At 40.6% G+C, this 13,850-nt stretch overlaps 1 protein-coding gene across 6 annotated transcripts in view; it reads left to right on the top strand.

The window, feature by feature from the left end:
• The window catches only part of dst (dystonin), a 273,589-nt gene that overhangs the window by 126,348 nt on the left and 133,391 nt on the right, over positions 1 to 13,850 (top strand). For 5 of the 6 annotated variants that reach the window (XM_037538377.1, XM_037538378.1, XM_037538379.1 and 2 more), the window contains 7 exons: positions 603 to 769; positions 4,346 to 4,458; positions 5,934 to 6,040; positions 7,424 to 7,543; positions 8,980 to 9,075; positions 9,200 to 9,327; positions 13,711 to 13,804. In XM_037538377.1, coding sequence (XP_037394274.1) covers positions 603 to 769; positions 4,346 to 4,458; positions 5,934 to 6,040; positions 7,424 to 7,543; positions 8,980 to 9,075; positions 9,200 to 9,327; positions 13,711 to 13,804 — 825 coding nt within the window. Of the gene's footprint in view, positions 1 to 602; positions 770 to 4,345; positions 4,459 to 5,933; positions 6,041 to 7,423; positions 7,544 to 8,979; positions 9,076 to 9,199; positions 9,328 to 11,895; positions 12,165 to 13,710; positions 13,805 to 13,850 lie in introns of those variants that run through there. The other variant, XM_017694132.2, reaches the window with a different exon arrangement.

The following is a 13,850-nucleotide window of genomic DNA, read 5'->3' as shown; positions in this document are numbered from 1 at the left end:
TGGACAAGTGTGAAATGTCCATTTGACAATATTACTTTGAAAACAATTACAGTTGCATGATTTTCATGAACACTCTCAGAAATAAAGGTACTGAACTGTCACTGGGTCAGTGCCCCTCTTGTCACTGGGGTGGGACCCTCAAGTGTCCATCTCAGTACCTTTAGTCTGGAAACATAACTGAAGCATAATCCACTGAAATGATCTGTTCTAAGCTGTACTGACTCCACACACCCCGTCTCGCCTCCAGGCTTTTATTCTACTGTTCTGTTCTAAAACGGTTATGAAAAGGTACAAATATGAACTTTTCACCTGGAAAAACTGATTTAAGGAGCACAGTCAGACCTTAGAACCACTGCTGTAGCTTTGGGGGAACATTTACACTGTTTGTACCTTGATGAACGAAAAATGTCTCTGCACAGAACCTTTATTTCTAGCAGTGTAGTGTTGAGAATTTCTCAGTAAATCTAGTTGACAGCAAATCTTTAGACTTTTACCTGATATTTTCTGAGTTTTGAACTCAATATTTTTATGAGGAAAATGCTGACTTTCATATTCAGACATAAATGTGATTAACAGAGGAATTTCGTTATTTTCCTTCACAGATCTCGGACATCCACGTTACTGGGGAGTCCGAGGACATGACGGCCAAGGAGAGGCTTCTGCTGTGGTCCCAGCAGATGACCGAGGGCTACGTGGGCGTCCGTTGTGACAACTTCACTACCTCCTGGAGGGACGGAAGGCTATTTAATGCTCTTATTCACAAGTATAGGTAATACAATTTCACTGTATTTTTGTCAAAATTTGGCTTATTTTGGATTTCTGGCCTCAGTCTGAAACCAGGGCTTAATGTTGATTTTTACTTCTTTTTTTTTTTTTTTTTTGAATATTGAAATATTTTCTTTGAGCACAGACATACTGACTCCATACATTATGCAAACCTCATGCTTTTATCAGGAACACATTTAGGACAGGTGCAGTGTTCACCTGACCTGATCACACAGTGGCCAGACTAAATATAACTTTCTCTCATCATGTCCTACTTCTGCTGCTGTAGAGAGTCACATGATTCCCCATGGATTATATTTCATATGTCTTCTGTAGAACTTCAAGCCTGCAGTCTAAGGTTCTGAGCTAGAAGAGGGGCCTAATGCTGCTGTTCTGCTTCTCATGTCAATACTGAGATTTATTACATTGAGATTTGAGAATGCACAGATTCACAGTTCACATCTTTTTCCCTGTCTAAATTCACCGATCAGGCCTAACATTCTGACCACCTCCTTGTTTCTACGCTCATTGTCCATTTTATCAGCTCCACTTACTCTATAGGTGCGCTTTGTAGTTCTACAGTTACAGACTGTAGTCCATCTGTTTCTCTGATACTTTGTTAGCCCCCTTTTACCCTGTTCTTCAGTGGTCAGGACTCCCATGGACCCTCACAGAGCAGGCATTATTTGGGTGCTGTCGTCTCTGACTTTACATCTACAAGGTGGACTGACAAGGTAGGAGTGTCTAATAGAGTGGACAGTGAGTGGACACAGTGTTTAAAAACTCAGGCAGCACTGCTGTGTCTGATCCAGTCGTACCAGCACAACACACACTAACACACCACCACGACGTCATTGTTACTGCATTGCTGAGAATGATCCACCACCCAAATAGTACCTGCTCTGTGAGGGTCCATGGGGGTCCTGACCACTGAAGAACAGGGTAAAAGGGGGGTAACATAGTATCAGAGAAACAGATGGACTACAGTCTGTAACTGTAGAACTACAAAGTGCCGCTATAGAGTAAGTGGAGCTGATAAAATGGACAATGAGCATAGAAACAAGGAGGTGGTCAGAATGTTATGCCTGGTCTGTGTAGAACTCTGAGGGTGTCTCTCGTCATGATTTGTCTTGTGCTACTGTAGATGGTCCTCCAGTGTGCCTGTGGTTTGTGTATCTGTGGTCAGTAAGCCCTGTGGAATGTTCCTGCTTATCTGAAAACACTCATCAGTGGTGGAACTTCCGTTGCTCTTAAACAAACACATGGTGTCAGCAGTGGAAAGTCTTGGACACCTCTGGCATTTCCTGTTTGCTCAACAGCTCTAAATGATACATCACTGCCTCCGTTTTGGCACACCAATGAATTAATGAACATATTTCCCTTGTGTATTAATAGATGCCGTGTTTTTTTGGGTATCAGCAGCTATAACCAAAATGTTAATTAATATTATTGGTTATCGTTTAAATAAGTGATGATAATATGCATTAATTGTACATTTGGTTTTATTTTCCCTTTTATACAGTCATTCTAATCTGTGGTTGGTTGAAAAAATGGGTATGCCTTATGCCTACACCCCATTATATTTTAAAGGGGCTTAAGAACAGAACTTGCAATGAAGCATAAACAGACTGTACATGATAAATGCATGATACATTTTTTCCCAGTTCTCTCACCAGTTTAGATGTATCCAATCCCACCCATTAGTTAGGAGTCACATGATACCACAAGGTACCACAAGTGCTAGGTGTCACGCCTCAGGCGCATTCAGACTGCATTTCCCAGAATGCGTTGGGAGATCACGTGCATGAGCAACTTCCCTCGGACTTGGAGTCCAGAACGGACTCCATTGCACACAATCCCTCGGGAGATCACATGACTTTGGACAGTCGCTCACGCACCTATCAGAGCTCGCAGTCCCCTGATTGTTAATACCGTGCACCTGTGTTTGTTGTCATGACTCATTTGGCCTAGTATTTAAGTCGGGCTTTAGTCATAGTCATTGCGAGGTATTGCTTCTTTCTGAACATACTGAGCCTTTATTGATCTGTTTGTTACTGCCTGTTATGACCCATCCTTTGTTTTTCTGACCTTCTCTTTTGCTTGTCCCTTTTTGTACCTTTGCCAGCTGGTTTTTCTATGTGTGTTTTTGACGTTTTTGGCTTGTTTCTTCGACCACGATTTCTGCTTACTCCCTTGATTTTTGGCTGCCTAGTGTTATGATCACTTCTGGTGATTCTTTTGGTTACGACCCACGCGCGTTTTTTGACCACGCCTTTGCTAAACATTAATAAAACCCTGTTTGCATTTTTCGTCCGTGAACGTCTAAATTCTGTCGCACCGTCACACTAGGAGGGCGAAGGCTAGCATAGGCTTCCTTCACGACCTGTGAAGCCCCACCACATCTTTTTGTAATGAACAACATCATTGGACAGCTGAACATGCTCCGAGGAGAACACGCATCAGCTAACAGATGCCTGAGCTGGCTAGCATTGCTTGGTGATTGGCTTGGCGGGGGGTGGGGCGGTGGGGTGTCATCCTGCCCACCCAGAGAAAGCGAGGCCAGACTTCCTCTCTGAGCGCTTCAGAGTTGAAATATAATTGCGAGTCAACTAAACAGTTGGATTCCTAGCTGTTCCCGTATCCCTGATTAGGTGGTGAACACTTAGCTGCCAGTGATTTAAAAGCCTAAACGTTTGGAGATGACCATAATAAAGCTGGATCAGGGCCAATGAAGCATTTCAATGAATGTGGTGTTTAACAAACTAGAACTGAATCAGCTCTCACTGCATCACAGTCTGTGTGCTGTAACTGTAATTCATTTTTTTACAATCTGATGTGCCATGGCTATAAAGGGGAATTCCACCGATTTCTCAAATTTTCAGTGTAATTAAATGGTTAAGATGTAAACAAAGTCATTCAGAGGGGTTGTTCACAGTGGTGCTGATGGGAACCAGACATCTGAAGTTCCCTCACAGGAAGTTATTCCATGAAATGCCACAAAATGTCTATGAAAACATAGTTCAGTGGTTGAGACATTGTTTTACTATGGTTTTAATGTAAGATTTTGGCTTGAAGCGTCTTTATTGAAATCAGTTATGGCGAAGGGAAAAATGCAAAATACTCTTTTTTTTTTCTTTTTTTTTTCTTCAGATTTACAACAGTTTTACTGTTAACTTGCATATAAACACTCAGAAGACATGTGTAGGTTCACTGGATGTTTTAGATTCCTTTCACCACCACTTTAAAAACATCTAAGTAAGTAAGTTTCCCTGGAGTGAATCATTTCACATCAAACCACTCTGAATGTGTTTGTTTACATCTCAAAGATGGAGTTATAAAAGAAATGAATAAAAAGAGCTGGAATTCCCCTTTAAGGCTTTGTAATGGTCACATGATCTGTCAGTAATACCATTTAAAAAGGTTTTATTTGTGAAACTGCAAAAACATGTTTTTACTTTACCTTAGTGTTTATTGGTAGCTTTAACCTTGTACTTATTAAACTCTAAATGTGACCGAATACTGAATGTGTTCACTTCAGTGGTGTAAGCTAAGCAGAAGGGTGATTTCTGTCTCACTGTAGGCCTGACCTGGTGGATATGAGCAAAGTTTCAGCACAGAGTACTAGATCAAACCTAGAGCACGCGTTCTGTGTGGCTGAGCAGCTGGGAGTGGCTCGGCTGCTGGACCCAGAGGGTGAGTTTCATGGACACACATGCTCATTACAATCTTCTCACGGTTTAGGGGGCTTGTAAGACAAAAGTGTAGCATTATTATTGAGAAAAGTACACCTTATATCGTTACTAAAAGTGTAATTTCCATTTAAATGTGAGGGTCTGAGTCAGTGACACACAATCAGCTGATGTTTCACCTTCCTCAGTGTCATTCAGTCATTACGTAAACTAACACTGCGGGCCAGTTAAGAGTGGTTTACTGTGTTCATTCCTGAAGAAAATTTGGTAACACATCTACGAATGTCTCGTTTGTGAGCATCTATAAACACATTTAAACATGCATTCATAAGGCATTATAAACATGGTCATAAATATTTATGAAAATGAGTTACGCTAAATTACACTTTATAGCCTTGTTTATTGTATGTTATGAATTGTTAATATAATGCATTATACGTAGTGTTAATAACATGTTATACTGTCAGAGCCAAAGAAGTCAGTCCCAGCTTGGGGAGCGTAAAAGTAAAGACAAATACAAAGTTTATTTATGGCCTGAGATTTCCAGTGTTTTATTTCTCACCACCTGCATCTTCTGGGCTTCAGTCCTGAATATTCACATGCTTCAAACAGGCCGCCAGCCTAGAATCACTGCTACAGTGAGCTTTTCTTACCCAGCGCTCTCACTTTAAATGTTACATTACATCACAGCAAACCAAGTACCCATTAGCCCCTCCCCTGAACTCTGACATCACACTGAGCATGAAGTCAATGCAGAGTGAAGGCCTGGAGAGGGAGAAGTGAGATAGCAGAGCGCTGTCATTGTAAATTGTTCTGGCACTAGTTCTAACATCAAGCACTAGAACCCTTCACTCTGTAACACTACAGTACAGTAATGCTAATTTCTGCTAGCGTTCTATTGGACATGCAGTGTTAAGTTAGTGCCAGGCTAACGGTGGTGTACATTAACAGTGGTGGACATTAACAGTGGTGTACATTGACTTTCCCACATTGGGTTAAACACTGATGGCAGCACTAGTTTAAACTCTGACATTTGAAGCCTGTAATGAGCTTTATTGTGTATGTTTTAGTGTTTCAGTAAATCCTTCAGTAAATACTTCACTTCAACGTCACTCTTAACACTGGAGGAGGCTCTAGTACAGTATGCTTCACTTTACTTAGAGCGGACAAATACAGCTTATGAGCTCTTATAATTTATTATTAACAGTACTTCAAATGCATTATATTAACAATTCATAATGCATAATTAGCATGGCAATAATGTGTAATGCATTTTTATAAATATTTATAGCCATGTTTATGATGCCTTTTGAATGCATTATAACATGTTATGAATGTGTTTATAGATGCTTACAAACGCGACATTCATAGAAAGTGTTACCAGTTCTTAATAAGATAATATAACAGCATACGATTATCATGTTCTTTTGAGATACTGCATTATATTTCTTTGTTGACTGAACATTTCCTTTTGAACAGATGTGGATGTATCGTCTCCAGATGAGAAGTCAGTTATTACTTACGTATCAACGTTATACGATGTCTTCCCTAAAGTACCAGAGGGTGTTGAGGGCATCAATGCAAATGTGAGTAGAGATAAAGAACATTTGGGCTCGGAATTAGGAAGCATCATCACTAAAATGGTCACTTTACAGGAAAAGCAAAAACCTACTTTACTTTCAATGTAAGTCAATGGAACCAGAATCTTTTCCAAGTCATTTTCGGTCATTTCTTTTGGTCCATTCATCATGAAATTTACGTACTATGTATCGGGTAACAGGTATTTTCAAATCATGTCAAAAACTGAAAAATGACAAAAGTGGAGATAGGAGGTTTTTTTCCGACACTGGCGACATATTATAAAATGTCTTACTGGTATTGATTTTGTGCTGGTTTGTCATTAAGCAGAGATGATCTGAGGAATGTCTGTGTGGTATTAGTGTAGGATTTTAGGGCCTGCGCTTTGACTGCACTCATAAATAAAGCATCCACCTGCTGTTGTGATGACTGTCTGTATTATTTAAAGAGCAGGTGTGTGAAGCTGTCTTAAAATGGTTTGGCCAAATATAAAATTCTCAGTTTTTTCTTTCCTGCATATCATCGAAGTCCAAAGAAAACCACTTATCTCCATTTTTGGCAATATTTGTTTTCTACATCATTTCACCCAAATCATGATGAATGGACCAATCGAAATGCTCTAAAATCACTTGGAACAGTATCTTTTTACATTGACTTACATTGAAAGGTTTAGTGTGTTTTCCTTCTCCTGTAAAGTTACTATTTTGGAGATACTTGTTTTTCATTGGAGAGCGATGATATGTAGCTGATCAGCCAGGACAAGTTTGATGCTGGTGTTATTTTGCTCTGGATCTGTAAATAATGGAAGATTATAACCATTTATTAGTTTAATTACTGTTAAGTAATCTTTGCTTATGTGGTTTCTGACTGTATGACTGTATACTGTTTCTGTGACTTTGTATTTTTAACACTTTTGCGCAATGCTAATGGGTTGCCTTAAGCTTCTGTTACTTGCCAGCTCTGTTAGCTTGATGGCCTCAGTGCAAAACTTAAGCAAACCTGGCAAGTGAATTTATCTTAAATATAGTCAATATGTAATATTTATCATTTTGAGATGATCATATCCGATCTAGGACCACATATAAAAGCGGCTCAGGTCGGATTTGAAAAGCTCAGATTTGTGTCCACAAAGCCCTGAAAACATCAGATCTGAGTCACATTAGGGCAGAAAATTGGATTTGTGCCACTGCAGCCTGATAATGTGAATGTAGTCATAGATTCACCCATGAAAACTTATACATATGAGAGACAGTGTTTTATCTGGTGGAGGAAAAGTGCAGAGCCTGATATTACATCCTTTTAAACCACCATCCACACATCGTGCTGGAGAGAGAGGACTGTGCTATTCTGCTTAGGTCAGTCGGACTAATCTCTGCCTTTTGTCTGAATAGGATGTCGACATTAAATGGGTGGAATACCAGAACATGGTGAATTACCTCAGCCAGTGGATCAAACACAATGTGTCAGTCATGTCTGACAGAAACTTTCCCAGCAATCCTGTGGAACTAAAGGTGAGTCCCAGCAAGGTTTAACCACATGATCTGTTCATTTAAATCTCAAGTCGTGTGCAAAAGTTTGAACACTTAAATTACGTTTTGTTGATTTTCTAAGTGGAAAGTTAACACTGCCTCTACAGGGAACACACTTAAATATGGACGTTTTCTGCAAATTGTAGTCCACAGTTTCTGTTCATTTGCTGATTTTGACATGTCTGAGAAAAAGAAGCCTAAAATATAAACATTCACCATAACTTTCGCACAGGTGATGTTTTTTTTCCCCCCAATATGTTAAATTCTGTAAATAAACAGTAATTGTGCATTCAAATTTGCAGAAGTGTGTTCTCTCTGTAGAAGATGTGTAAACTTCAATTCAAAAATCAACAAAACATCACTTGACCAGGGGTGCCCAAACATTTGCATATGACTGTAAGTGTCATGTGTGGTGAGTAATGAGGCTAAAAGTAAGTGCAAGCAAACTTTAATAATCAAAACAAACTAGTTGAAACACTAGGGCAGTCCAAAAAAAAAAACTACAAGGTTTTAAACAAAGAAACAGAAAATACAGGGCAGGCACATGAACAGTAGGTGACTAGATAGCCGTGAACTGAAACTAAGGACTCGATATACAAACAATAGGAAAAGAAAAGAAAGAAAAGGGGGCGGAGCAAAGGAAACAAAACAAAAACATAAGCGCATGGCTAAAAAGCAGATGGCCACAACACTCAGTGGGACAGTGGGGAAACTGACAGTAAGTCATGTGTATGTGTAACGAGGAGCGAGGAGGCGGACGCATACGCTGAGATAAGCGAGATTTATTAGGGGCAAATCCAGGGTCATGGTGAAGACAGTCCAGGGTCATAGAGCCAACACGGCTAGATCAGAGGGCAGACATGACATGTCAGGTGCGAACAATCAGGGGCGGAGTAACCAAACGGGTGTAGCTGATTAAATGGATAATGAGCGTAGAAACAAGGACATGACAAACAGGTCATAATGTTATGCCTGATCTGTGTAGAACTCTGAGGATGACTACAGTGACAATGCATAGTGGACCTACAGGCTTTTGATTGTAGTGAGATCTAGCCAACTGGATTTATTGCAATGCTAGTCCTATCCCAAAACAGGGCTCTTGAATGTTTTGCAGAAATGTAATTCAGAGCTCACCAGCTGGGAGCTGAGTCTCATCCTTGCTGCTGACTCTCATTAGATCCAGCTTGGAAGCCTGGGGCAGAGTGCCTGCTCGCTTTTCATAATATGTAGCGTCCCCCTTATGTTAACGAGTCTTAAAGCCTCTCTGAAGATCTAGAGATCAGCCTCTGATTATCAGACAAGTCTGCTGTACTTCAGGAGAACATTGGTACGATAAATGATTTGTCTGTAATCTCACTGAGGGCACAGAGGGAGGAGAGAGACGAGCCTGCTAATGAATTCTCCTTTTGTCTTCACAGGCACTTTATTCGCAATACCTGCACTTCAAGGAGAGCGAAATCCCTTTGAAAGAGAATGAGAAGACCAAAATTAAGCATCTTTACAAAATGCTAGAGGTCAGTATTCATCAAAAGATTCTAATTTTTCCTGTATTATGAGGAATTCACTAGAAAGTCTGAGATCTGCTGTCTGCATGTCTGGAGGATCTGTAAGCTGAGTGTTTTTGATGTTGCGGTGCAGGTGTGGATCGAGTTTGGTCGCATCCAGCTGCCGCAAGGCTACCACCCCAACGACGTGGAGAAGGAATGGGGCAAGCTGATTGTGGCCATGCTGGAGAGGGAGAAGAGCCTGAGGCCTGAGGTGGACAGGTATGAGCCCAATTCATCAGCTTTATCTCTCCATCTCTGGAGTTCATTGACAGCACAGAGGCAGAGTGAGTTACTCTGTCCTCTCAGTGGTTTGCATTTGCATAGTGGGGCTGGAGATTTGCAGTGTTTTTATACATTTAATCAAAAGCCTTGTAAACATGGAAATGAGGTAACTCTGATTTGCTGTTTTTCAGCCAGTTAGATCAGTGAAATTTAGAGCAACATATTTTAGTGAAACATCTAATTTACACAGTTACCACCACTCAACCCAAATATAGTTTATCAGCAAAGATGTAATTTGATGTCTGAATTTTGCTTCTATTATTTTCTCTGAAGTTCTGAGGCTAATATAGCTAATATAGCATCATGCATGACTAAATGATCACATTCTTACCTCAGATCACATCATGCAATCTTGCCTCAAACTAAGCTAAAAGACTGTTAAACAGACAGTAATACATTACATAATGAAAAACATTAGCAGCTACCTTGAAACCGGAATCATGCCCATATATATTCATAGATAGATGTATCTTAAATGGCATCAGAGCAAATTTTTGAGATTATGTAATTATGTTATTGGAAAAGAGGCAAGTGTGTGATCAGACCAATATATACATTTTTCATGCTTGTAGTCCTGGTGCTAGGAAAGTTAATATTGTGAGACTAAAAACTAAAACTGCTTATTCTTCTGGGTAGTGGGGGGCAGCTGGAGCCTATTCCAGCTGTTATTGGGCAGAAGGCAGGAAACACCCTGGATGGGTTTCCAGCCAATCACAGGGCATAATAATGATCAGTTTTCTAAAAATCATTCATCCCAGTGTGAGTGTTAATGAGGTTATTCTAAAAAGAAAACAAAGTAAAGGTAAAGAAAGTAAGCACGGCAGGTGGCACCTCATCCTCTGAATTCAGACATTTTTAGGTTAACTTTTTTTTTTCAGCAGACAGATGGTAATAAAGTCAGGTATGATTTAAGATATGACATAACAGCCCCAAACTGAACAACTTTTGCACATTTTATGCATTGCACAGCCTTTTTGCTACCGGATATAAGCATTCGTTCTATAGTGTTCAAATTACCTGATGGACTACACCTACCATAAACACTAGAGCTGAACTTACATCGCTGTTTGCATGAATACACAGAAGACATGGTTTATTTGGTGGAGAATGTTTGAGTAGCTTACAAATGACAGATGAGCACTAGGACTTCTTGTCTATGTTCAGGTTACAAGCCTCAGTGCTCAAATCAGATTTTTTGCTCAAATCCAATCTCTCTGACACAAAAGTTTACACTCGTTTATTTAAGTGATTCAAATTGATCATTAATCTGAACGAACCTGCCTCCTGAAATGACCTTCATGACCACATCCTACTCAGTAACATCACGTGAATGAATCACTGCATCATCAGCACAAACTAATCAGTAGAACAAGCTTCTCTGAGAAGATCATTAACTCTGATCAGCTCTCAGCTTCATTATTAGAGCCAGACGAAGGATAAAAGGGTGAGATGAGCTGCTTTTCCACCATTTACAGGCTTTAACTCCTGTTCGGCGCTGCTGCCATGGTGAATGATGCTCTGAATGAAACGCTGAATGATGGTCACATACAGTGAAAAAAGCACATGAATTCCGATCTGAGCGTCACATTAAGGTCACATTGCCACTAATCTGATCTAGGACCGCATATGAGAGGCTACGTTCACATTACCAGGTTGAAGTGACACAAATCTGATTTTTTGCCCTAATGAGACTCAGATCTGATGTTTTCTGGGCTGTGTGGACGCAAATCTGATCTTTTCAAATCTGACCTGAGCCATTGGCATGTCGTCCTAGATCGGATACGTATCTGACTCGTGGCCCTGTGACTTTAATGAGAAGCTCAGATTGGAATTCACATGCTTTTTTTTCCACCGCATGTGCGCCATATAGTCTTCAGTTACTTGTTAGCTACATTAGCTCCAGTGCAAAACTTAAGAAGCAATGTCAGACAAATAATTACATTTTCTGCTGATTTCTTGCTTTAAATGTCAAATCATTACCTTGATAATACCAGATCTAAAGAGTTGCCCTTCCACTGCCTTGTGCACACCCGCTTTGATTATGTACCCTCGAGTAGCACATTCTGCTCGTAGATAAACGCTCTGTATTCACAGTTGGTGTGTTGGGGATGGGTCTGTTCACAGTCACAGGTCTGAATGCTGCTACATCAGTGCTGTACTGCAGTCATATGACTCATTCTCAGAGGAAATGTTGTGTTGAGTTTTGTGGTGGGAGTCAACTCCATTATCGATACTTTACAGTTGTGCTGTAATCTTGGTAATTATAGCTGTGCAGTTGAATAAAGTGCCTCTTTAAGCCCATTGAGGGAGAGGAGTGAAAGTGGTGGGTGTGCCACTCTCAGTATTACATTCCATGCCCTCCCGTACACACTGTAACTGTCTGAACCTGCAGCAGATCATCTGTCTGAGAAGAATGCGAGGTGTTTTTCACCAGAGGGGAATATTACGAGGGGCTGGCTTCTCTGCTGCCGCCACATATGAGCTTATAAATGGTGGTGACCTGAACCTCATGGCACCAGAAGGCTTTTGTGCTCGAGCCTCCTCGGCTCTCAGGTGCCTGTCCAGGATGGAGGTGTGGTAGATGCCGTACTTTGTGCGTCGGTTGACCGCAGTGCTATCATGCAGAGCAACCTGGTGTACCGCGGTAGCGTGTCATCCGTGAGCAACAGCACTCTGACCAGCCTAGGGTCGGCGGAGAACTTGCTTTGTGGAGCACAGGAGCCGTTCTCCAGCACCCCGCTGTATCTCAACAACAACTCTGTGTATGGGCCCAGGTGAGGTGACAGGTCGCAGGCCAGCGACAGCACTGAGGATTATTTGACTGCAGGCTTTAGCACAGACTCGAGTCCTTGGTTAACGGTTTGAGGTTCTTGTATTTCAAAAGATCTTTCAAAGGTTTTTTAGTAAAGAAAATAGTTCTATGTAGAACCCTGAACACTTGAACCCTTGACCTTTGCGTGATTAAACAGTTCTTTTCATCATGAAAGGGTTCTTCAGACTGATGGAGAATGTGCTGTAAATAATTCTATATAGATCGAAATAGCGTTCTATTGTTAGAATGTCTAACTTGTAACAATAGAAGGTCCCTTTTGGGTGCCGTATAGAGCCAAATGGTTCTATACAGAACTGTCTTTTCATGCACATTTTCAATCAGTCTGATGAACCTTTTCATGATGCAAAGGTCCATTTCATCATGCAGAGGGTTCTTTGAGAGTTCATAGTTTACAGAACCCTTGAAGAACCATCTTTTTTAAGAGTGTAGTTGAATACTGAAATCACTGTCAATTGGGTTTCGTCACAAGAAGACAGAGAAAATATACAGACCTATATATACAGAACTGTAAAATATGATGGTTTTGCTCATTCAGAGTGGTTTGATGTGGAATGGTTCATTGTAGAAAAACTTACCTGTTTCTTTACGGTGGTGGTGATAGGAACCAGAGTTGCCATGACTACAACACAAATATAGACATTTTATTTACCATCCCCAACCATCAGTGAGCCTACACATGCTTTCTGAGTTTATATATGTAATGTAAATGATGGTTAATGAGTGCTAAATCTGAGAAAAAAAAAAATTTCTTGGAAACTATTTTGCCTCGTCTGCATGTATCTCTCTGTACCATAAATGTATTTTTTGTTTAAGTTGATTTTGACCAAAACCTTATCACAAAACTATCATAAACCGATGACTGCATCCTAAACCTAAACGTACTGTCCTAATGAATGGACTTCAAATGGTGGTGTAATAGCTTTGACATACTATGGTAAATGTGTAATTTTGGTCTCAGTCTGGTCTCAACTGTTTAATACTGTGTAAAACTTTCTGTGAGGGAGCTTTTAGAGGTGAAGATCTGGTTCCTATCACCACCACTGTGAACAATTGTGACTCTAGATCAGAGCATTTTACATCAGACCACACTTTGTTCACATTCAACAATTTCAATATGCAGAATCTCTGACAAATCAGTAGGATTCCCCTTTAAGGCTGTGACTGTGAAGGCAGAGATGGCATAGCTTTTATCGCTTAATACTCTGATGTTCAGTCCAGAAAGAGTTCATTCACTAAAGAGGGAAAAACACCCATACAAGGTGAAAAGTCTCCATCCAGCATCCAGTGTTAAGTTTGGCAGTAGTTTTAGCTCATTAGCTTATCTGAGGCAGCCTCTGTTATGCTGCTCATCCAACCGTAAATTGTCTAAAGAGATTGAGAAGCTGCAGTGTGGCCCCAGATATTTGACGTTTAGAATTTAAGGAGTTCATTTGTGACTTGATGTGAAGTCCTGGCTTCAGTGTTGTCTTTCCTCTTTGTCACTGTAGACTTGAAATGCTGCAGCAAATAGCAAACAGAGTCCATCGGGACTGCGTGGCTGGAGAGGACAAGCTGGCCTTAGCACGGGCATCTCTGCAGTCTGTAAGTTCAAGCAGCATAAGCATCTCGGAAGCTTCTTTATCACTGC

The sequence above is a fragment of the Pygocentrus nattereri genome, chromosome 5 (assembly GCF_015220715.1).
Source record: "Pygocentrus nattereri isolate fPygNat1 chromosome 5, fPygNat1.pri, whole genome shotgun sequence".
NCBI lineage: Eukaryota > Metazoa > Chordata > Actinopteri > Characiformes > Serrasalmidae > Pygocentrus > Pygocentrus nattereri.
The sequence above is the reverse complement of the archived record's forward strand: the minus strand, read 5'-3'. Positions and strand labels throughout refer to the sequence as shown.